This window comes from Phyllobates terribilis, unplaced genomic scaffold, assembly GCF_046119375.1.
Source record: "Phyllobates terribilis strain yellow unplaced genomic scaffold, ASM4611937v1 Scaffold_3__8_contigs__length_932513732, whole genome shotgun sequence".
Lineage (NCBI taxonomy): Eukaryota > Metazoa > Chordata > Amphibia > Anura > Dendrobatidae > Phyllobates > Phyllobates terribilis.
In genome coordinates this window covers 318,546,948-318,572,945 of record NW_027362763.1, presented here as the reverse complement: position 1 = coordinate 318,572,945, position 25,998 = coordinate 318,546,948, and the positions used below count along the sequence as shown (strand labels likewise).

General features: G+C 41.4%; 1 protein-coding gene across 3 annotated transcripts in view; it reads right to left on the bottom strand.

Moving 5' to 3' along the window:
* Window positions 1-25,998, bottom strand: part of TMEM44 (transmembrane protein 44) — a 67,554-nt gene that overhangs the window by 37,577 nt on the left and 3,979 nt on the right. For 2 of the 3 annotated variants that reach the window (XM_073675050.1, XM_073675052.1), the window contains exons 2-9: window positions 17,870-17,996; window positions 14,989-15,082; window positions 13,090-13,244; window positions 11,515-11,601; window positions 10,467-10,637; window positions 9,342-9,497; window positions 8,775-8,873; window positions 5,998-6,174 (exon numbers count right to left, since the gene is read on the bottom strand). In XM_073675050.1, coding sequence (XP_073531151.1) covers window positions 5,998-6,174; window positions 8,775-8,873; window positions 9,342-9,497; window positions 10,467-10,637; window positions 11,515-11,601; window positions 13,090-13,244; window positions 14,989-15,082; window positions 17,870-17,996 — 1,066 coding nt within the window. Of the gene's footprint in view, window positions 1-4,763; window positions 5,631-5,997; window positions 6,175-8,774; window positions 8,874-9,341; window positions 9,498-10,466; window positions 10,638-11,514; window positions 11,602-13,089; window positions 13,245-14,988; window positions 15,083-17,869; window positions 17,997-25,998 lie in introns of those variants that run through there. The other variant, XM_073675051.1, reaches the window with a different exon arrangement.

The following is a 25,998-nucleotide window of genomic DNA, read 5'->3' as shown; positions in this document are numbered from 1 at the left end:
TTAGAGAGTGACAGCCTATTATTGGTTGGTCATTGCTGGGAGGAAGGTTGGTCAGTGCCCAAAATAAATAATTTCATGGCATGTTTGGCCTTTGGCTTTAAAATAAGGGGTCTTCCGGACGTAAGCAAAGCAATATTGGTTCGCCAATCTCTAAAAGGTTGGCCGAAGGGTTGGAAGGTGAGAGACTGTAGGCGACTATTGTTAACACTGGGGCAGCTTCTCGCGTCAGTATGTAAGTCCCCATGGGAGATCAGACTATTTCGGCTAGCTTTCTCTCTGGCTTTTTTCGGGGCCTTACGTTTGGGTGAGTTGGTTAGCCCATCAAGATTAGTCAGTGGGTGTCTTTCAAAAGAGGACGTGAATTTATATTTGGATAGAATAGAGGTATTCATTTGTTTTTCAAAGACGGATCAATTTAAGAAGGGGTGTAAAGTGGTGCTGTTCGCAGTGGCCGGGTCCGACATGTGTCCGGTACGCTGTGTGAGAAAATTTGGTTTAGGTACCGGGGGGCACAAATCACCATTGTTGGTTCACGAGGATGGCTCCTTTTTATCTCGCTACCCGTTTTTAGCAGTGCTAAAAAAAGTGTCTTGAGGCAGGTGGTATCTTGCCAAGAGTAAAGCGGTCACTCTTTCAGTATTGGGGCAGCCACTGACGAAGCCAGGAGGGGGCTGGGTGATGAGTTAATCAAGAAGATCGGACGGTGGGAATCCATACGGTTTCGGTCTTATATACGCCCGGCTTGGTTGTAATCAAGAGAATGTTCCGAGTTCTTGTTAGATGTTACCGTTTCTTAGATTTGTATTACGTTTGACTTCACAGATGAAAGTCCCTGGCTCGTATGGATCATGGGCCATTCTTTTGTCTTCTGGGCTGCACTACGGGCAGCGGTGAGGCCGGCTGGCCGTCAGTTAGGATTCTTGGAGGATGAAGTCATTCTACGGTGGATTGGGAAACGGGGAATGGTGTGGCGGCAACTCCTGGCAGAATTCCACCACTTTGTGAGGCTTGATAGGGTCCCTGATTTGCTGGCGCTACATTTGGGGGGCAATGACCTGGGTAAGAGGTCTTGTATGGAACTCATAAAGGATATCAAATTTGATATACTGAGATTGTGGGCAATGTTTCCAAAGGTTTTGGTGATTTGGTCCGACATTGTTCCACGACAAGTCTGGTGAGGGGCCCGATCAAATGAGGGAATCAATAGAGCCCGGATAAAAGTAAATAGGGCGGTGACACGTTTCATGGTACGAAATGGGGCTTTGGCCATCCGCCATACGAACTTGAGTCTGGAGAAGGGGAATTTTGGAGGAGGGATGGGGTGCACTTAAGCGCGGCCAGTACGGATATGTGGTGCCTTGTAATTCAGGAGGGCATAGAAAAAGGTTTAAAGAGTGTGGAGGGACACAAATATTTGAGGCGTCAGAATATTTGTGCTCATGGCATGGGGGGGGGGGGTCCACGAAGTTGGTGATCATGGTTAATGGTGGATCAGTGGGGGGGGGCCTCGGGAAGTTCTGGACCCCCCTACATGGTATTCAGTGGTCTCGGGTGGTTGATCCCATGGGAATGGATCGGAAGGCCCGTGGTTTGGGTCATGCTTCATTGGCCAGGCTGTTTGAATTGGTGCCTCCGAGCTGGTGCTTAGCGGCTGGAGGTAATACGCAATCTGGCCTGAGACAAAGATACAATTTGTTTCTTGGTTAAAAATAGTTTGGGGTCCCCATTGACTTCTATGGCATTCAGCTTCAAGTTTGGGTAGAGTTCTGGTACCTAAACCGAACATTGGACTAAAGTTTGGTTGAACCCGACGAACCTCAACATCAACGGGTCCGCTCATCCCTAGTTACAATAGAACCTGTTAAGGGTCAGAATCTGTCAGACAGTAAGTGAAATGTCAGTTCTTGAAGTTGACGTGCTGGAAGCAGGTTGAATAGGCAAGTTAAGGACCTGAATACGACTTGGCAAGACCATAACCATTATGGCTAGACAATTGGGATAAGCGCTTCTCCAAACAGTCTTGTTGAATAGTCTTCAAAAAAAGGTGCTGCCTGCCAGCCATGGCAACTGGAAAACTGGCACTGCAGCCATGGGTACCCCAGGTTTATTGATGCGCAGAAGGCTGGCTAGCCCAACAATTCTACTCAACAGTAGGATACACATGCACACAGCAGACACTTCACCACTAATTAGTATATGGCACCCAAGTTTATTTTTTAATTTTATTTTTTGGTTGCGCCAATGGAGATTAACAGATCTATAGCTGCAAAGGTATTTCTAGTGATCCATTTAAGGAGAAGGGTTTATGTGGGTAAAATCTGGCGACAGATTCCTTTTAATGCTGGCTACGAAACAAGTGTTCGAACAAACAGGGCATTACAGTATGCCGATTACAGGGCTGAGAGCCACGTCAGCCCCTGTGCATTAGCAATACAATGGCTTGTGGGCATCGGAACCGGACTGTGGTGCAACAGAAACATGGTGCCTTGGTCTGAAGAATCATGTTTTCTATATCATGTGAAGAGATAGGAAAACCTTGGTTGTCACATGAAATTTGTAAAAAATGTTCAGAAAGGCTTTGAGGAACATGACAAAGAGGCCAAGGTAATGACTTGGCCTCGAAATGTCCCAGCTCTTATTCTGGTTAAGTATGTTTGGATGCATGGAGGCCCCCACTTACAAGACTTAAAGCATCTCCTCAGGACACCTTCAGCTTCATATGTATTGTAGAGTCCATGCTTCAAAATGTCAGTTGTTTTTGCAGCATGAGGCGGACCTTACCTCATTGTATATGCTTATAGCTGCAGACGAGGTTTAACATGGGGACTCTGACTGATCCGATGCAGATTGTGTACTGAATGACGTCCTTCATATTTAATCAGATAATCTGATGCATTTAAAGTTTTTCTGGGAATTAAATTTCTTTACTTCATAGGAACCCACTGGGTAAAAACAACAATTGGAGCCTTACTTACCCTTCCCTGTTCTAGAGTAGGCTCTTCGCTGCTGCCTTATCTGGTGAGCGACTGCAGGAGTGAAATGTCAACAGTGCTGGGTTCGGCAGCTTTTGCCATTTACATTGTTTGTTTTCACTCAATGGTAGCCTATGAAATAAAAAACTAATTCCTGGAAAACCTTTTTAATGCTGATCTGGTACGTTGAACATGCTTCTTTACCTGCAGATGTCTTTGTATAAAAGGTAGACAGTCCCCCAGTATCTTCTGGGGGAAATAAAGATCCAACAAAAGTTGGATTTTTACCTGTTGTATCCCTCTTTCCCCATGATAAGTGTTACAGAGGCTATCAGCCACTTACCTATGCCCTATTGTGATGCCCAGTTAGACATAAATAAAACATTCCACATAAAACAACAAGTTCAAATATTATTTTTCCAATTACAGTCATGGCCAAAAGTATTGAGAATGAGACAAATAGTAATTTTTCAAAAGTTTACTGCTTCATTTTTTGTAATGGCAATTTGCATATACTCCTGAATGTCAAAGAGTGATCAGTTTAACAGCAATTACTGTACTTGCAAAGTCAATATTTGCCCAGAAAATGAACTTTAACCCCCAAAACACATTTCAACATCATTGCAGTCCTGCCTTAAAAAGGAGCAGCTAACATCGTTTTAGTGATTGATCCATTAACACAGGTGTGGGTGTTGAGGACAGGGCTGGCGATCAGTCATGATTAAGTAAGAATGACATCACTGGACACTTTAAAAGGAGGCTGGTTCTTGGTATCATTGTTTCTCTTCAGTTAACCTTGGTTATCTCTAAAGAAACACGTGCAGCCATCATTGCACTGCACAAAAATGGCCTAACAGGGAAGAGTATCGCAGCTACAAAGATTGCACCTCAGTCAACAATCTATCGCATCATCAAGAACTTCAAGGAGAGAGCTTCCATTGTTGTCAAAAAGGCTCCAGGGCGCCCAAGAAAGACCAGCAAGCGCCAGGACCGTATCTTAAAACTGTTTCAGCTGCGGGATCGGACTACCAGCAGTGCCGAGCTTGCTCAGGAATGGCAGCAGGCTGGTGTGAGTGCTTCTGCACGCACTGTGAGGCGGAGACTCTTTGAGCAAGGGCTGGTTTCAAGGAGGGCAGCAAAGAAGCCACTTCTCTCCAGTAAAAACATCAAGGACCGACTGATATTCTGCAAAAGGTACAGGGAGTGGACTGCTGAGGACTGGGGCAAAGTCATTTTCTCTGATGAATCCCCTTTTCGATTGTTTGGGACATCTGGAAAACAGCTTATTCGGAGAAGAGGTGAGCGCTACCACCAGTCTTGTCTCATGCCAACTGTAAAGCATCCTGAAACCATTCATGTGTGGGGTTGCTTCTCAGCCAAGGGAATCAGCTCACTCACAGTCTTGCCTAAAAACACAGCCATGAATAAAGAATGGTACCAGAATGTCCTCCAAGAGCAACTTCTCCCAACCGTCCAAGAGCAGTTTGCCTTTTCCAGCATGATGGAGCACCTTGCCATAAAGCAAAGGTGATAACTAAATGGCTCATGGAACAAAACAGAGATTTTGGGTCCATGGCCTGGAAACTCCCCAGATCTTAATCCCATTGAGAACTTGTGGTCAATCATCAAGAGACGGGTGGACAAACAAAAACCAACAAATTCTGGCAAAATGCAAGCATTGATTATGCAAGAATTGGCTGCTATCAGTCAGGATTTGGTCCAAAAGTTGATTGAGAGCATGCCAGGGAGAATTACAGAGGTCTTGAAGAAGAAGGGGCAACACTGCAAATATGGACTTGCTGCATTAACTCATTCTAACTGTCAATATAACCTATTGGTACTCATAATATGATTGCAATTATATTTCTGTATGTGATATAAACATCAGACAAACACTAATAAAAACCAGAGGCCAGCAGATCATGTGAAAATATAATTTTGGTGTCATTCTCAAAACTTTTGGCCTTGACTGTAGAACACGCAGTTATTTTCGACACCACGATTTTATTTTTGGAGAGGATTTGTGGTGTAAGTAATATTACGTTTTTGCAGTGTGTGTACTTTTCTCAGCTGACTATAAATATAATTACTGTGATTCAAGCATTCCCCTCCAATTACCTTGGAAAATTTACAGGAAAATGAATTGTTCAATCTGATTATCAAGATTTCTGCTGAAGGATATAGACTAAACTATTAATTCCATGGGAAGAAAGCACTGAAGGCCTCGATTAAAGGGAATCTGAGCATGTTTTTCTATGAAATCTGAGGACAGCATGAGGTAAGGGTTAAAACACTGAATGTAGCAATATGTCACTTATCAAGCTGGGTGCTGTTTACTTACAATGAAGGTTTTATCACTAGGACAATATCATTGCGGTGACTAGCTGACGCGTGTCATCCGACTCCACCCCCTCCTGTGATAAGCAGCTCGCGGTCTATACAAAATGTACCTAGAGAGCCTGCTGTGGGCAGGGGAAGCTCACTCAGCTCTGTCTCATGTTACATCTAAGAACTTTGAGTGTGCCACAAGTGCTGCACCCAGTAATCTAAGAGATATATCATTGGATTCAGGGTCTCTTTTCCTACATCACGCTGCTCTCCGATGAGGTATCAAAAAACAGATTCCCTTTAAATGCCAGGAGGCAGAGATCTTGAGAACTGCAAGGAAATGATCAAAAGAGTATTTTGTAATATTGTATGACTAATTAGTAAACAAAAATGAAACTTATTTGCTGAAACTGTACTCTCCTTTAACAGATCGCAATATAATTGGAATGGTAATTTTTACCAAGATTATATATTGAAACATACATATGCACGAACATTTGTAATCTGCTGCCAAAGCAATCAGAATTACAGGATCATTTTCAAGCATGAATTTTGCAAAGGTAGTTTTACTGCATACCGTAACATTTCAGCTATTTTTTGTTTTTCCCAACAGTTACCATTGTTTTTGCATATTAAAATATTACAAACATTGCATGCTACTAAATATGCAATAAATAACAGAAAAGAGACTACATACCTCTAGGTCAGTAGTATTGGAAGATGAATCAGATGAACAGGAAGGGGAATTTGTAGAGTGCGTGATACGCGGAGGAGGATACACAGACAGGTCAAGGTAACCAACAAGTTCCTTAGGATTATCGTGCATAGGGGTAGTCTGTCCATCCCCAGGGAGTCTCACTGGTCCAATATCATTCTGAATATTAAAGAAATTGTGTGAGTTTCAGTACTGGATCAAAAACACATTCTTAATTTATAGAAAATTTACCCTATAACAAATCATTCTTTAGAAAATAGCATTTTCTTCACTACCCACCACTAAATATCCAGAAACTAGGCAACTTAAAAGGAGTCAGTTACCCCCAAAATGCATTTTATATGAGCTATACAGTGTTATACACACACGTGGTCAAAATTGTTGGTACCCCTCGTTTAATGAAAAAAAAACCTACAATGGTCACAGAAATAACTTGAATCTGACAAAAGTAGTAATAAATTAAAAATCTATGAAAATGAACAAATGAAAGTCAGACATTGCTTTTCATCTCTGCTTCCACAGAATTTAAAAAAAAATTAAACTCATGAAATAGGCCTGGACAGAAATGATGGTACCCCTGAAAATAATGTGACAAAAGGGACATGTTTAATCAAGCTGTGTCCACTAATTAGCATCACAGTCTGCAATCTAGTAATCAGTCAGTGGGCCTGTGTATAGGGCTACAGATACTCACTGTGCTGTTTGGTGACATGGTGTGTACCACACTCAACATGGACCAGAGGAATCAAAGGAAAGAGTTGTCTCAGGAGATTAGAAGGAAATTTATAGACAAGCATGTTAAAAGGTAAAGGTTATAAGACCATCTCCAAGAATCTTGTTGTTACTGTGACTACAGTTGCACATATTATTCAAGATCATTCATGTATTCATGTAAGATCCATGGGACTGTAGCCAACCTCCCTGGATGAGGCAGCAGGTGGAAAATTGATGACAAATCAAAGAGACTGATAATTTGAATAGTAACAAAAGAGCCCAGGAAAACTTCTAAAGAGATTAAAGGTGAACTTCAAGCTCAAGGAACATCAGTGTCAGATCGCACCATCCGTCGTTGTTTGATCCAAAGTGGACTTCATGGGAGACGACCAAGGAGAACACCATTGTTGAAAAAATATCATAAAAAAAAACAGACGAACTGTCATGGTTATGACCAAGGACATTTTTGTTCGAAACGCGTAATCCCCTGGATCAACAATTTTAACAGCATGATTTTAAAGGAATTCTAATAAACAAAGTTTTAACACATATTCAGATTCTCATTTGGATGTCTGTTGCTGGATCCCTGTTTTTTGTTGATTACCACAGCCACTTTATCCGAGCACCATCCTGGAGTTCACACCCAAAGCCACAGGAATTCATCTAATGGTGAGCTGAAAAAACACTTTTTTTTCTCTTTATATTGATATATATTGGAACTTGCCAAACTACATGTTGACAAGCCACAAAGCTTCTGGGAGAATGTCCTATGGACAGATGAGACAAAAATGGAAGATTTTGGCAAGGCACATCAGCTCTATGTTCACAGATGGAAAAATTAAGCATATCAAGAAAAAAACACTGTCCCTACTGTGAAACATGGAGGAGGCTCTGTTATGTTCTGGGGCTGCTTTGCTGCATCTGGTACAGGGTACAATGAAATTTCAAGACTATCAAGGGATTCTAGAAAGAAATGTGCTGCCCGGGTGTCAGAAAGCTTGGTCTCAGTCGCAGGTCATGGGTCTTGCAACAGGATAATGACCCAAAACACACAGCTAAAAACACCCCAGAATGTCTAAGAGGAAAACATTGGACTATTCTGAAGTGGGCTTCTATGAGCCCTGACCTAAATCCTATTTAGCATATTTGGAAAGAGCTGAAACATGCAGTCTGGAAAAGGCAACCTTCAAACACGAGACAACTGGAGCAGTTTGCTCATGAGGAGAGGGCCAAAATACCTGTCGAGAGGTGCAGAAGTCCCATTGACAGTTACAGGAATCGTTTGATTGCAGTGATTGCCTCAAAAGGTTGTTCAACAAAATATTAAGTTAATAGTACCATCATTTCTGACCAGGCCTATTTCATGAGTATAATTTTTTTTAAAAATTCTGTGGAAGCTGGGTTGAAAAGCAATGTCTGACTTTCATTTATTCGTTTTCAAAGATTTTTAATGTATTATTACTTTTGTCGGATTCAAGTTATTTCTGTGACCATTGTGGGTTTTTCTTTCATTAAACGAGGGGTATCAACAATTTTGACCACGTGTGTAGGTGACTAAGCCTCTCCAAAAACCATTCTGCCACTGAGACAATAACTTAATTTGTGCACAAATGAGGGGACTACGGTGCACCCTTGGTGTGGCCAAGAGCTTGATGCACCATTACACCTCATGATATGCATAATAGGGACCTTTCCATGCTTCTGATTGACAGTGCTTGTTTCCCAGAGTGAGCATTTCGGCATGTGTACACGTGTGCCAACATGGTCTGTCCCCAGCTGCGCACGCACGCGCACACATAATATCTTTGCTGTATTGTGATTTATTTCATATGGTGAGTCTTTCTGTCCCCATACAATTCCTATTGTCTACATGCACCTTTGTAGTATCCAAAATTGAATTCCGGAATCCTTTGGCCATATTGTCATACTGGGGTGGTATTGTGGGGCAATGGTTTTGCCATCTTTATTTACTTTTCATTTTAGGATTGGCAGATTAAAAAAAAAAAGTGTTGTTGAGTAATCTCATAGAAAAGAAAGGTTATTACCTCTTGCACTTTCTCAACACTCAGCCTCACAAAACGGCTAAGCGATACCTTGCTTAAATATCTATTAGGAGCCATGTTCAGGGGTGTCCAGCTTGAGGTCTAGAAAAAGGGGGTTTGACAATAAACAGTTATTACTTAATGATTGTACATAAACAGAGTTTTGCTTAAAGAGCAACTGTCACAAGTGAGCAGTTTTTGCTTTTATTTTATTCTCGCTACTCTCTAACATTTTTTTGAACAGTCATATGTATTCAGAGATTTGGACCCTCAAAGGGTAACAATGCACAGCCACCTAAAGACACGATCCCAGAGAATCCTGTGAGCCCGCCCCCTTGGAAAACACCATAAAAATTAAATAAAAAGCTCATGACGGATTAAAAAAAAACTCCAAAACTAATAGAATACTCAGGATCAGAGGGAAGAAATTAAGAGCAAAATCTGGCCACTTTCCACCTATTGACAGGTCCTCTTCACATTATGACCATGACTTGATAGAAGCTGTATACCTAATGCCTCCTATAGATCTCAACCCTTTATAATGTCCCACAAATAAACATTACAACCAACCTTTGCATCAGCGGTAGTGTTAGGGATGTGTGTCCCTTCTGCCATTTGTTCTTCTACTGCTAGCAGCTCACAGCTTTCGTCATCCAGTGATGCATCCAATACAAGTCCCAGCTGTTGTACCAGTTTATTTTTCATTATACAAGACAAAAACATTAACTGCAGATATTACAATGTCAAGGATTACACCAGATTTCACGCTGGCAGAAGAGTACGATATAATAAGGAGACAGTGTATTTATTTCAGTTCTCATTTTATTCTAGTCTGTCAATTACAGGTGTCACCTCGTACTGCATTTATAGGGGAGGACAGTTTGTATTGTGAAATTTAGTGACAGACCACACCGTTTCCCAGCCTCTCGACTCCTGAGTTGAGTGGGCACTCCGGCTAGAGTGACAGTTGAGGCCAGAAGCCTAATACTCCTACTGTCAATAGTAGCCTAAGACCATGTTCACACGTTCAGTATTTGGTTAGTTTTTTACATCAGTATGTGTAAGCCAAAACCAGGAGTGGAATAATCAGAGGAAAAGTATAATAGAAACACGTCACCACTTCTGTATTTATCACCCACTCCTGGTTTTGGCTTACAAACACTGAGGTAAAAACTCAACGTGTGAACGTGGTCGAATACTCTTACTGCTTAACTGAACTGTGTGTGCTCCTGATGCTGCAATATGAGGCCGCCTTGCATCTGCAGCTTAGGAAGTGCAGTAGGGCTTGGGAGAGGTAGTCAGGATTGAGAACTACGATCCTGCGATCCCAGGTGGCCTCAGTGCAGTGCTTTCAAGCTCTTTAGGAAAGAGCTTGTAAAGTAAACACTGTGCCCTTTCCGTCTAAAACAAGTGGCCGGTGCCCTTGGCAATATGCTGTAAACAATAAAAAGGAAAATACAGATATTAGGAGAACAGAGGCAGACAGAAACAAAATAGGTTACAGCTGCTTATTTCAATCTAGTGGAGAAATATGGTGTCACGATTTGGTTGATCAGTAAAGGTCCCAGAAATCAGACCACCATGAAAAACTGATGTTCTAGCCTACTGAAAAGCCATCAATAGAATAGTTAAAAAATCGTTAAATAATCAGATATAATAAATAAAGTAAGCTGTTCAGCCCAGTGTAAAGGATACGGCAATGTCCAGGGCAGCAGCGCCCATTGATATAAGGAACCAAGGGATCGCTTTGACAAAATATTCCGGGCGGCGATCATGTGACATGATGGCAGCTGCATACATCAAACTAGCCAAGGCTGAAAACATCACGGCCCAGACTCGAATGACCGGGAACATCTGTCCTTTGCACTACAGATAAAGTGTGCTTACAGATTAGTATATTATACAAACCTCATATACATATATACATACATACATACATATACATACATACATAGAGTGGTTGGCGTTAGGTTACTAGGATCTGATAATAGGCATTTCTGAACATACAGCGTAATTGCTTTGGGTGTCAGGAACACACCCTGTTCTGTACTGTAACAGGAACAAACTGCTGGTCAAAAACCTGCACGGAACAACTGCACTATTTAGGTTGATTTTTGCATTAATAAAAAAAGACAGAAAAATAAAACTCCTTGGTCTTTTCCTTCGCTGTTATTTAGTAACCGCAGAACACACTCAAACACTAATAGCAAAGCAACAGTTATAAAAAAATCCACACACTATAGGTAAAAGTGCACAAAATTATCCATACATAGCCCAAAGCAGAAATGGCTTACATACTGTGGCTTTCACCCAAACACTTACTGGAAAAACTTGAATATCAACTAAACCTACCCTAAAAGAAGAGATGAAGGGTATGTAAGATGTTCGGAGATGTCAGCGCATCACTATGTGAACAATTCAGCTTTCTTGCGGTATATTTGGATAGATCAATGCCAGTAAATTTACAATTTCCTGGTGTTTGGGAATTGATACTGGGCCAAATATAGCAAAAGCAACAGAAGTTGCAATAATCATTGAATATATAGCTCTATATAAAGGGAGGTTCACAAAGCGAACTGTATAAAAGATATATGTAATCTGCATCCTACACACAGAACAAAGGAAGTCAGCGCTGGACAATCATCATAGCAAACGTCCAGGGACAAATTTGGGTAGGTCTCGTCCTTTTCCCATCAGCAATTGGCATCTACACAGGTGGTGACATTTTCTATGGTGAACTTACCACTCTTGTGATAGTAGGCACTTTCATTGTCCAGGAGACAAGAACGGCAACAATCCCAAGCGTAAAGCCCACAACATCTGTATTTTCCTAGAACACGATGACATAAAGGCCTTGTCATCAAGCTGTCATGTTATTGTTAGATGTAAAGAAGAGGTGTTAATGCAACATGATATCGCGTATGTGGTCACAGTGACTACTAGCAGGCAGACAGGTAATGTTATCCTTCTTACTTTTTATATAAATTAACTCAACGTCTGCTGCTGCCCTTCAGTTCTTGTAATTCCCCAGTTTCTAGCGCTGATATGTCCGAATATACATTTTATACCAAGATCTTTCTAGTATTGTAGAAAATAGAATGAAGCAGAACAAGTGATTATGGTGTAAAATTTTGAGCATTAAAGGCTTGTCTAGGACTATTTTATTTATTTTTTACTATGGACCTAAAAACTAACCACTCCTGCCAGCGATGCAGCAGCTCCACATCAACAGAGCAGTTCTTCTTCTTCCAGTATGTGTATGGGGCGTGACTGCTCACATGCTGATTGATAGCCAGCTCCCCGCAGTTAGGCAGCGGGGAGCCAGCAAACAATCAACATGACGTTGGCAGCCATGCCCTGTCAGCAAAGCGGAGCAGAAGAGAAGCAGCTGCTCTGTCGATGTGGCGTCAGCGGAAGATGTTGAATCACTGGCAGGAGCGGTCCGGGACCACTCTGTACCTGCAAAAGTCACAGGTAGGTAGTTAGCAATAGTTCTTAGGCCCTTAGTGAAAAATTAATTAGTCCTGGATAAACCCTTTAAGAGGACTAGGAACATGTCTGTGAATACATTTCACAGCAGCTATAATAAAAGTATCTCTACAGCAGTAGGATGAGATTTATCTTCATAAGTATAGCTTTTTAGGTAACGTATTTGGGACTTTCCATTACTATTATCATTATATTATGTGGATCTCGGACAGCTTGAGCCCCACAAACTGAAAGCTGTACCAGTAGTGATGAGCGAGTATGTTCGGTTAACCCTTTGGGCGAGTATGCTCGGGCGAGTACTGTTTATCTTCAGCGTACTCTGTGACATGTTTGAATCGCTCCGAGACCATGATTTGCGACAGTTTGAACGCTTTAATACATGTGAGGAATGCTTAAGAAACAAACATTCCTCACATGTATTAAACCTGTCAAACCGTTGCAAATCATGGGCACGGGAGTGATTCAAACATGTCACCGAGTACGCTGAAGATACTCAGTACTCGCCCGAGCATACTCACCCAAAGGGTTAACCGAACATACTTGCTCATCACTATGTACCAGGCATAATTTCCAATATAATTTTTGGCATAAATTATAATAGAATTAGACACTCTCTCCCATTACACCCCACACTATATCTTAGTAAAGTGGCAAGGCTGGTAAGAAAAGATCAAAAATAAAAAGTGCAATTTTTTAACACCACTACTGTGGCGCAAAGCACCTTGTATGTTTTGACAATAGAACAGTGGATTTCCTACACTTTGGGTACCCGGAAGGATCCATTCTTATAGTAAACTTTCAGATTAGCATTCTCAATATAGACAATTACCTGCAGCATTGTCCCAAGTAACCTTCTACGAGGAGCATGAGACAAATCAAAAGAAGGAAGGTCATTTTCTACTAAGGAGTAACGGTACCCTAAACTTATAAGTATAGAGATTGACAGAGCAGAAAAGAGAGGCTTGTGTTTTCTTCTGGAGTTTCCTGCATAAAGGAAAAATACAAATTTTTTACAATTATGTTCTAATGATGCGAAGCTCAACCCAGTTGTACCAAGAAGCAAAAGCACAAGATAAAATTAAATATTCTGTTACTTCCCCCACATAAGAAAAACATGGGTGCTGTATACAGAGACCTGTTGATCAGAGGACTGATTTATTTGGACTTTATACCAGCACAATAAAAATCAAAGACAATCTACAGGTACGAGGGCAGCCTACACAGCCCTCCAGGGTGAGCACCCTGTATATAGAAGCCATCTACTTCCTGCACCCACTAATAATGAGCTGGGGAGACTAGGTTTGATTTGAGATGGGCTTTAATATATACTACTGATGTTGATTTAGATAGGCTTAGAGTAGCACTCTACTGCCTGGAAAAATCATGCACACTCTGCTTATATTTTTTCTGCAAATGCATTGAATAGAATGGTATTTAAGTAGAATGCTATACACTATATGGTCCCATATAATGTACAATGTATGGACATATGTATTGGGACACCTACATATTACATATGACATTCCACAATAAATCCATAGGCATTAATATGGAGTTGGTTCCCTCTTTGCAGCTAAAACAGCTCTACTCTTCAAGAAGACTTTCTACAAAATTTTGCCTGTGGGGATATTTTTCCCAGTCATTGAGAAGAGCATTTGTGAGATCAGACACCAATTTTGTAAGAGAGGGCCTGGCTCAAAATCTTATAGTTCACCTCATTTTTGTTTGATATCATTGAGTTGTCAGGACTGTGTGGACCAGTCAAGTTGATCCACACCAACTATGCCTTCTATGACCTTGCTTTGTGCACTGGGCATTGTCATGCTGAAAGAAAAAAAGGGCCTTTCCCAAACTATTTCTACAAAGTAAAAACATATTAAATTATCCAAAATGTCTTGTATGCTGAAGTATTAAGATATCCCTTCACTGGAACTAATAGAACCCCATAACATTATTTATCCTAAACCAACTTTTACAGTTGGCACAGCGCACTCCGGCAGATAAAGTTCTCCTGGGATTCGTCATACCCAGACTCATTAATGAGACTGCCACATAGAAAAATGTGATTTTTCACTCCACAGAAAATGTTTCCAGTGCTCCAGAATCCATTGACAGCATGTTTTACATCACTTTATCCAATACCTGGCATTGTGCTTGATGATGTAAGACTTAAATGCAGCTGCTTGCCCATGGAAACCCATGCCATGAAGCTACCAGTGCACAGTTTTGTGATCATGTTGATGTCAGAGGAGGTTTGGACTCTGAAGTTATTAAGTCAGGAAAGTGTTGGTGACTTTTATACACCATGCGCCTCACCAATTAGCGACCTTCTCCGTAACTTTGTGTGGTCTTAGTGGCCGAAGTATTCACTTTCAAATGTTAGTAAAGGCAGACGGCATGGCGAGGGGCTGAATATTATACTTCTATGGCAATAGGACTGAGTGAAAAACCTGAATTAAAGGATTAAGATGTGTGTCTGATTACTTTTGTCCATATATTGTGCATACTAAGACACACATGATAGACAGAAAGAGAGTAGTAGTGCATGAGTATTCGTAAATATGCCCCAATGTCTAGAATGCTAGAATGGTCAGATGCCGTCTGTAAGGATCTTTGTGCAGAAATCTGCAAAATGTGCCCATGATGCTATACTCATATTTGGACAAATCCTGGGAAAATTCATACATAACCCCACACAACTAATGGGTATCAATGATGTATTACTTACTCATTCTCACTCTGAAGCTAGAGTTACATGCCGGGAATAAAGTTAACATAAAGTCTATAACATCTGATAATGCCATATAAGCTCCAGTGATGATCTGTTAACAAAAATAAAAACAAATGATAACATACAGATGTAATGTAAATTAAAATTAAATAATATTTTTGGAGTGCTGCCTCTTGATATTCTTTTTATTGATATGCAGCAGTTTGGACAGACTGTTTGGAGGCCTGGCACCCACTAGTGAGTAAGATGAAATGGTGCTGTCTTTAATATATATTTTTTATACATACATTACATACATACACAGTACAGACCAAAAGTTTGGACACCTTCTCATTTAAAGATTTTTCTGTATTTTCATGACTATGAAAATTGGACATTCACACTGAAGGCATCAAAACTATGAATTAACACATGTGGAATTATATACTTAACAAAAAAGTGTGAAACAACTGAAAAGATGTCTTATATTCTAGGTTCTTCAAAGTAGCCACCTTTTTCGTTGATGACTGCTTTGCACACTCTTGGCATTCTCTTGATGAGCTTCAAGAGGTAGTCACCGAAAATGGTCTTCCGACAATCTTGAAGGAGTTCCCAGAGATGCTTAGCACTTGTTGACCCTTTTGCCTTCACTCTGCGGTCCAGCTCACCCCAAACCATCTCGATTGGGTTCAGGTCTAGTGACTGTGGAGGCCAGGTCATCTGGCGTAGCACCCCATCACTCTCTTTCTTGGTCAAATAGCCCTTGCACAGCCTGGAGGTGTGCTTGGGGGTCATTGTCCTGTTGAAAAATAAATGATGGTCCAACTAAACGCAAACTGGATGGAATAGCATGCCGCTGCAAGATGCTGTGGTAGCCATGCTGGTTCAGTATGCCTTCAATTTTGAATAAATCCCCAACAGTGTCACCAGCAAAGCACCCCCACACCATCACACCTCCTCCTCCATGCTTAACGGTGGGAACCAGGCATGTAGAGTCCATCCGTTCACCTTTTCTGCGTCGCACAAAGACACAGTGGTTGGAACCAAAGATCTCAAATTTGGACTCATCAGACCAAAGCACAGATTTCCACTGGTCTAATGTCCATTCCTTGTGTTCTTTAGCCCAAACAAGTCTCTTCTGCTTGTTGCCTGTCCTTAGCAGTGGTTTCCTAGCAGCTATTTTACCATGAAGGCCTGCTGCACAAAGTCTCCTCTTAACAGTTGTTGAAGAGATGTGTCCGCTGCTAGAACTCTGTGTGTCATTGACCTGGTCTCTAATCTGAGCTGCTGTTAACCTGCGATTTCTGAGGCTGGTGACTCGGATAAACTTATCCTCAGAAGCAGAGGTGACTCTTGGTCTTCCTTTCCTGGGGCAGTCCTCATGCGAGTCAGTTTCTTTGTAGCGCTTGATGGTTTTTGCAACTGCACTTGGGAACACTTTCAAAGTTTGCCCAATTTTTCGCACTGACTGACCTTCATTTCTTAAAATAATGATGGCCACTCATTTTTCTTTACTTAGCTGCTTTTTTCTTGCCATAATACAAATTCTATCAGTCTATTCAGACTATCAGCTGTGTATCCACCAGACTTCTGCACAACACAACTGATGGTCCCAACCCCATTTATAAGGCAAGAAATCCCACTTATTAAACCTGACAGGGCACACCTGTGAAGTGAAAACCATTTCCGGTGACTACCTCTTGAAGCTCATCAAGAGAATGCCAAGAGTGTGCAAAGCAGTCATCAAAGCAAAAGGTGGCTACTTTGAAGAACCTAGAATATAAGACATATTTTCAGTTGTTTCACACTTTTTTGTTAAGTATATAATTCCACATGTGCTAGTTCATATTTTTGATGCCTTCGGTGTGAATGTACACTTTTCATAGTCATGAAAATACAGAAAAATCTTCAAATGAGAAGGTGTGTCCAAACTTTTGGTCTGTGTATGTATGTATGTATGTATATATATATATATATATATATATATATATATATATATATATATATATATATATATATATATATATATATATATATATATATATATATATATATATATATATATATATATATATATATTTATATTAGAGTAAATGCCTCCTTGAAAATATTTATGATACATAGAAATGGCTTTTATTCAGACGATAGGTGGGGGTGTCACAGGGATGGGACACCTGTCTATCACAGATCGATGGTATTGTCTAGGCCACCAATGTTATTTCCTGGGAAAAAAATTAAAAAGACAGTTACACTTTAAGCTCTCCCCATAAACCGTAGATAGCTGTTGGCTGAGCTATGGGTTGGCCAATCGATCGGCTGACAGCCATCTCGTCCGACTTTCTGATATACGGCGCATCTGTAACCTCTATGAGTATTACTGCCAGACATCTCTGCCATTGACTTGTCTCTAGAGAACCAAAGAACTGTCATTTTACAATCTGGCATGTTCGATTTTGAACTCCACCAACAATCATATGTCGAGCACCAGATACACTTTAGACTGTCTGTTGATATTAGCAAGTTTAGTCAATGCTAGTCTAATATGCATGGGGGCCCCTTCTTGGTCTGTTAAATTGGTGGAGGTGCGACTCCTGTGATCCCCGTCAGTTGCTAAAAATCTGCTCTGTAGCACTCTGCTCAGCAGGCAGACGCATTGACATCTGCATGGAGTGGTGTACAGGATCAATAGAAAGTCTAGGAGACCATGCCCAGGCAAGGGTAATAGCTCATAGCTTTTTATTGAGCATGTACACCACTCTCTGAGCACGCTCATGCAGGTGCCCAATTTGTCTGGCTGCTGAACAGAACGCTATAGAGCAGTTTTTTGGGCAATCAATGGGGAGGGTTTGGTGTCACAACAGAACACACAATAAAAATTATTATTACACATTATACATACCTGAATAGTAAGCTGTTTTGACAATAAGGCCCCAATTGTATTACACATAGAACCGAAAAACCCATATATGTTCCAGAACACGGATTCTTCATAGCTTGATTTTCGCTTACACCTCAAGTAGAAGTGTCTAAATGATATAAAAAAACATTTTAGTATACCAATAATAAAGTCTTTCCAGAGCCATCAAAGTGTCCATCGTTTTGATGGGAAAAATAAACTTTGTACTTAGCAATACTTTACCTGTCAGATATGGCAAAATGAACACAGACAGGCTTTCATAATTCCAGCAAACTATGATTATGTATGGTAATAAAATTACAAGTTCATTTGCAATAAAAGCTCTGCAGAACAAGCCTATGACAAATTCTTTCTTAGGGTTCACAGACAAATGGGTATTAGACTTTTATAGAATATCTCCATTCGCAGAGCTTGGTGGAACCCTACAAGTGCCCTATAACGCTGACACAGGACAACCCATATATGCCCCATTAGGAAATTTGGGAGTAGTGGGAGGCCAATATCTTCAGGGCGCCTTGCTATGAGTCAGGAGGGCCTCCTGACTCATAGCGTGGCACCCTGAAGATATCGGCTGCCCACTACTCCCATCATCCCTCCTCTGATATGGCTCCTCTGCTTGACGCCAGGGGCGGGTGGAAGGTGCTGCAGCGCTCCAGGACTACTGGCATCCAACACTTGTCATCAAGTGTGAAACCTCTCCCTCTACCTTGTCCTGTATTACTTTCACATGGAGCGCTCTCTCCCATTTTGTGTCTCGATAAGGGAATTTATATGCCATACAAGAGGATTCCTCATCTGTATAGTGTATCTCACCCTGGAATTATCTCTTCCCAATTTTCCGCATATGAGAACTAAAACTCAATTTGCACAACTAGTGATATAAATTTAGTCAATTTGGTGCAAATCAATTTGCATTAATTCAAATTATTGTTGCAGTGAGATGCTCGTGTGACGACATAGCAAGCCGACTAATCAAACGAGAGTTGAGGATGTTGGGATGTAGGAGGCGGTTCTCAGATCTCCTGTCCAGCGACCAGACATTACTGACATGGCTGCTGGTCTGGGTCCTATGAATCGATTTGCACCAACTCTAATTTCTAGTAAAGAATAGCAGCGGGCAGAGATATTTATTTCAAAACCGGTAAAACAGGTGACGCCCAAGTAAACAGTTCAGAAACAAATAAGTGATATCCTCCGAGTGATGGAGCCATATAAAAGCTTCACTATTCTGTATCATGTGTATCAGGAGTTCATGTATTATATAACAGGAGCAATCTGCCCAAAAAAAACAACACTGTCTCATGCCTAATCTGATAACGCAGGGCTGGGGGAGCTGTGTAGGATAGAAGGAACCAGAGAACAAATCTCTACTTCGATCTGCACCTTGAATAAGACAGTGGGACCGGTTAATGTACAATATCATCTGCAGTTAGAAACTACCACGTAATACGTATATAACATACAGTACAAATACACAGTGACCCGCCACAATACTAGAATCATTCATAGTTGGGGTGAAGTACTGATTATCTTGTGATAATAGGATCAGTCTCAAAGGACAGGATATATTAGGCAATAACGGGGCAGTCTGGAAGCAGAAAGAATGGGCAAATGTAAGGATCTGAGTGATGGCTAGATGGTATCAGTGGAACTTGTGTGCAGTGGTTAGTATGTGCCCAAAGAGGTCCAAGACAATTGGGTTACAGGCACCTAAGGCTCATAGTCATTGATTTGTAGGAGTGGCAAAGGCTAGGTGATGTGGTATGACCCCATAGAAGAGCTACTTTAGCAGAAATTACTTTAAGGCCACATTCACACGTTCAGTATTTGGTCAGTTTTTTACTGGTGCACTGAACTACTCAGCCATGCCAAAAAGTGCCTGTGCTTGGTATTAACAGTCATTTTATGCTGACAGTCACGCATTAAGGCCACGTTCACACGTTCAGTATTCGGTCAGTATATGCAAGCCAAAACCAGGAGTGGAACAATCAGAGGAAAAGTATAATAGAAACACGTCACCACTTCTGTATTTATCACCCACTCCTGGTTTTGGTTACAAATACGGAGGTAAAATAGCAACCAAATATCGAACGTGTGAATATATAAAAATAGAACTAGATCATGGAGCAATGGCATTAAATGTGGACGTCTGGGTACGCGTGTCGCTTACCTGGGGAAAAGAAGGCACCAGGATGTAATATACACTACTATACTTCCCCCATGGTCAGAGAACTGATTATTCCAGCCAAAATTAGCAGTGTTTAGGTTGCCACTTATCTCCAGCCATAACACACAAATAACATGCTTATCCACGTGACCTGAGCGAGCAGTATAGTATGGAGTCATGATACACATCGGTTGGAAATGGTCCATTATAGCACTTTGGATATTTGAAATCCAAATTATACCACGTGGCAATTAAAGGAGTATTCTCATTAGTGGCGGACACACACAGAAAAGGGCGCCTGTGGAAAAACCCTTTGCAGTCAAATAGTTCATCATAATGCAACAATTCTGTGACCGAAGCTGGAGGTGGCCCCCTTACTTCATTGTGGCTGCACAGGTTGCACCAATGGTACATCCGCCCCTACAGAGGAGATTGCATAATGGGTTAACAATGAAGGCCATTTTTGCACCCATCAGACATTTCTGGTGTTTAACCCTTAGGGTATCTTCACACTGAGGTTTTTGGTTTGTTTTTTTTTAGCAGAAAATCTAATTCTTTATCAATGATTTGCAGTTTCAGCTCTAAAAACTCAGCAAAAAGATTATGGCCCCCGTTCAGCAAGTCTTCATAAGGGGGGCATGTTGGAGTCAGACGTGCTCGATTCATTAAGAGCCTCATCACAGCTCATCATGAATTAGTCGAACAGGCGTCACTATGCCGCTTCCCATTACTATTCTGCCTGAAAATGCTTAATAGTAATGGAAACTGGCGTGAAAACACCAAAAGTAGCAACATTTGAATGCAACGCCACATTGCACAAAAATTTTGCAATCTTTCAAAGCATTTTATGCTACATTTCTAGCTTAATTACCTTGATGAATCATGGTGTTGGTGTGCGCATACCATTGGGGTAAGGCCAGACAGTGCATTTGTGATGGGAACATGATGCAGTTGATTCAATGAAAAAAAATGTGTGAAATTGAATGCTTACAGTTTTTGCACACACAAACATGCACTTTTTTATTTTTTTTATTTACCGCATTGACTGTGCTGTCTGGGCTTACCCTTAGGGCTCTTTCACACATCCGTGTTTCCAGTATGTGTGACGACAGTTTCCACACGTACTGGAGACACTGACACAAGCAGACCTATTGAAATCTATGGGTCTGTACACATGTCAGTGTGTTTCCACATGTCCATTTTTTTTGCGGATGCACGGACTGCAAAAGTGTCTCGCGCTGAACACACACGGATGACATCCATGTGTCATCAGTGTGACACTTACCGGCGCTTGGGAATCAGTGATACATTAAGAGCTGTTCTCAAGCACCGGGTGCTGAACACTGCCCTCATCATGGTTCCTGCCGACGCTGAGATCAGCACCAGCAGGGACAATGATGAGGGTAATAGTTTCTGCTCCCGCAGTCTCCCTGTGTAAAAATAAGAATAAAATAAAATCCTTATACTCACCTGTCCGGAGATGTCCCCCGCTGTAATCCTCTGACGCCGAGGAGCATTAATGGCTCCAGTGAGCAGGCTCCTGAGCTGCGCTCGGAGCGGTATGCTGTCACTCACTGAGCGCGCTCCGAAGCGGCTCATTCTCCCTGGCTCCTCGGAGTTAGCGGTCAGAGGATTACAGCGGGGGACATCTCCGGACAGGTGAGTATATGGATTTTATTATTTTATTCTCATTTTTACACAGGGACACAGCGGGAGAAGACTACTACTACCCTCATCATTGTCCCTGCTGATGCTGATCGCAGTGCCGGCAGGAACCATGATGAAGGCAGCATTCAGCACCCGGTGCTTGGGAACAGCACTAACTGTAGCTCTGATTCCCAGGCGCCGGTCTGTGTGATCCTGATGCAGCACACAGTTGCCACACGGATATCTCCGGTACCGGTTTTTCTGGTACCGGAAATATACAGTGGCATGTAAAAGTTTGGGTACCCCCTGGTCAAAATTACTGTTATTGTGAACAGTTAAGTAAGTTGAAGAAGCAATGATCTCTAAAAGGGCTAAAGTTAAACATGACACATTCTTGTGTAAAATATGTATGATATATATATACATACATACATACATACACAGTACAGATCAAAAGTTTGGACACACCTCATTTAAAGAAATTTGTGTATTTTCATGACTTTGAAAATTGTACATTCACACTGAAGGCATCAAAACTATGAATTGACACATGTGGAATTATATACTTAACAAAAAAGTGTGAAACAACTGAAAATATGTCTCACATTCTAGGTTCTTCAAAGTAGCCACCTTTTGCTTTGATGACTGCTTTGCACACTCTTGGTATTCTCTTGATGAGCTTTAAGAGGTAGTCACCGGAAATGGTTTTCACTTCACAGGTGTGCCCTGTCAGGTTTAATAAGTGTGATTTCTTGCCTTATCAATGGGGTTGGGACCATCAGTTGTGTTGTGCAGAAGTCAGGTGGATACACAGCTAATAGTCCTACTGAATAGACTGTTAGAATTTGTATTATGGCAAGAAAAAAGCAGCTAAGTAAAGAAAAAAGAGTGGCCATCATTACTTTAAGAAATGAAGGTCAGTCAGTCCGAAAAATTGGGCAAACTTTGAAAGTGTCCCCAAGTGCAGTTGCAAAAACCATCAAGCGCTACAAAGAAACTGGCTCACATGAGGACCACCCCAGGAAAGGAAGACCAAGAGTCACCTCTGCTTCTGAGGATAAGTTTATCCGAGTCACCAGCCTCAGAAATCGCAGGTTAACAGCAGCTCAGATTAGAGACCAGGTCAATGCCACACAGAGTTCTAGCAGCATTCACATCTACAACAACTGTTAAGAGGAGACTTTGTGCAGCAGGCCTTCATGGTAAAATAGCTGCTAGGAAACCACTGCTAAGGACAGGCAACAAGCAGAAGAGACTTGTTTGGGCTAAAGAACACAAGGAATGGACATTAGACCAGTGGAAATCTGTGCTTTGGTCTGATGAGTCCAAATTTGAGATCTTTGGTTCCAACCACTGTGTCTTTGTGCGACGCAGAAAAGGTGAACGGATGGACTCTACATGCCTGGTTCCCACCGTGAAGCATGGAGGAGGAGGTGTGATGGTGTGGGGGTGCTTTGCTGGTGACACTGTTAGGGATTTATTCAAAATTGAAGGCATACTGAACCAGCATGGCTACCACAGCATCTTGCAGCGGCATGCTATTCCATCCGGTTTGCATTTAGTTGGACCATCATTTATTTTTCAACAGGACAGTGACCCCAAACACACCTCCAGGCTGTGTAAGGGCTATTTGACCAAGAAGGAGAGTGATGTGGTGCTATGCCAGATGACCTGGCCTCCACAGTCACCAGACCTGAACCCAATCGAGATGGTTTGGGGTGAGCTGGACCGCAGAGTGAAGGCAATAGGGACAACAGGTGCTAAGCATCTCTGGGAACTCCTTCTAGATTGTTGGATGACCATTTCCGGTGACTACCTCTTGAAGCTCATCAAGAGAATGCCAAGAGTGTGCAAAGCAGTCATCAAAGCAAAAGGTGGCTACTTTGAAGAACCTAGAATATAAGACATATTTTCAGTAGTTTCACACTTTGTTGTTAAGTATATAATTCCACATGTGTTAATTCATAGTTTTGATGCCTTCAGTGTGAATGTACAATTTTCATAGTCATGAAAATACAGAAAAATCTTTAAATGAGAAGGTGTGTCCAAACGTTTGGTCTGTATATATGGATCTGTGCTCACTGAGCCGCGTTGGAGGTAGGCACAGGTTCACACAGTGATGCAGTCCGTGGGTTCAAACAAACTGGTGGTTTATTTAGTGTCCATACACCAGTGAGGAAACAAAAGTAACAGCCTTTTCCTTGCACAAAAAAGGAATAAGATCAAAGCTCAAAACAACAAGTCAATGCAGCATGGCCTGAGCCGTTTAAACAAAGTGCCATCCTCTGCCTCCTGCAGAGTCTAAGTAACACATGCAAGGTCTGCTCACCTTGCCCAACACACACAGACAGACCGAGACAGGCACAGCTGTCTTAACTCAGCCTTCCAAGACCTGGACTGGAGGTAAGTGAGCAGCTGTCCCCCCACAGCTCTTTCAGCTGCTCGTAAAACCCAGCCCTGTAATCCGGGCCCATTAAATTTCTCTCAGCACTATGTGTGCTGGAGCCTGCTTCTCCGGGTCCTACATCACCGAAGATAAGCACTTCAGGGACACATACCTCCCGTTCACGACTTGTCCAGCAGCCACTAATAAATATATTAGTATTTTTTTCCAGATAAAATTGACCAAAGTTTCAGACCTTTAACTAGTCTGTTAGGGTTATGGCTTGTTCACTATCATTGTCAGGAAAGGCCAGGTGATGAAAGTTTCCCACCTTTATACAAACCCAGCCTCTTCTAACCTTGTGCCAAAAAAAAAACAGCAGCCATGGATTCTTCTAAGCAGCTGCTTAGCACTCTGAAAATGAAAGTGGTGGAGGCTCAGAAAGCAGGAGAAAACTATAAGAAGATAGCAAAGCGTTTTCAAGTTGTCCTTTCCTCAGTTCGAAATGTAATTAAGAAATGACAGTTAACAGGAACAGTGGAGGTCAAGATAAGGTCTCAAAGACCAAGCAAAATTTCAGTGAAAGCTGCTCGTAGGATTGCTAGAGAGGCAATTCAGAACCCCCGTTTGACTGCAAAAGATCTTCAGAAAGATTTAGCAGAATCTGGATTTATGGTGCATTGTTCTACTGTTCAGAGACACCTGCACAAATATGGCCTTCATGGAAGAGTCATCAGATGAAAACCTCTCCTGCATCCTCACCATAAAATTCAGCTTCAAAAGTATGCAGAAGAACATCTAAACAAGCCTGATGCATTTTGGAAACAATTTCTGTGAACCAATGAGGTTAAAATAGAACCCTTTGGCCACAATGATTAAAGGTATGTGTGGAGAAAAAAAGGGCACAGAATTTCAGGGAAAGAACATCTTGCCAACCATTAAGCATGGGGGTGGTCAATCATGCTTTTTGGTTGTGTTGTAGCCAAAGGCATGAGGAAAATTTCACAGGTAGAAGGAAGAATGGATTCAATGAAATTTTAACAAATTCTTGTTGCAAACATAACACCATCTGTAAAAAAGCTGAAGTTGAAAAGAGAATGGCTTCTACAAATGTATAATTATCCTAAACACAAGTCAAAATCCATAATAGACTACCTTAAAAGGGGCAAGCTGAAGGTTTTACAATGGCCCTCACAGTCCCCTGATCTGAACATCATTGAAAGTCTGTGGCTAGACCTCAAAATAGCAGTGCATGCAAGACGTCCCAGGAATCTCACAGAACTGGAAGAATTTTCCAAGGAAGAAAGGATGAAAATCCCTCAAACAAGATTTGAAAGACTCTTGTCTGGCTACAAAAACTTTACAAACTGTGATACTTTCAAAAGGGGGAAAAACTAGGTACTAACCATGCAGGGTGCCCAAACTTTTGCATTGGCCCAATTTCTTTTTTAAAATTTTTAAAATGTAAAAAATGACAGTATATTATTTGCCTAAATTACAAAGGAAATGTGTCATTTTTATTATATTCACTGTATGCCTAAAAGGCAGTCACCTCCGGGTCTAGAGACCTTATGGTCAGGGCGGGTATTGCAACTGAAGCCTTGTCCTTGTATCACAGATGTCTTTTCTCCTGAAAAATCTTCTAAGCCAATTATGACCTAATTAAATTGCACCATTGAAACATACATAGGCTTTTAGTCACTTTTCTTTTTTGTCTTATGGCATTTCTTGACATTATCAGACCCCACCTGCAATACCGAACAATAAAATAAATAAAAAAACAAAAAAACTACATCAAGTCAGGCGAAGATAGAAAATAGAATTGAAAAAAAGTGCTTATTAAAAAAAAAAAAAAAAAAACCACACAACATTGCAAGTGAAAAACACCAGAAACTAGACCAAAAAAGTGCAATA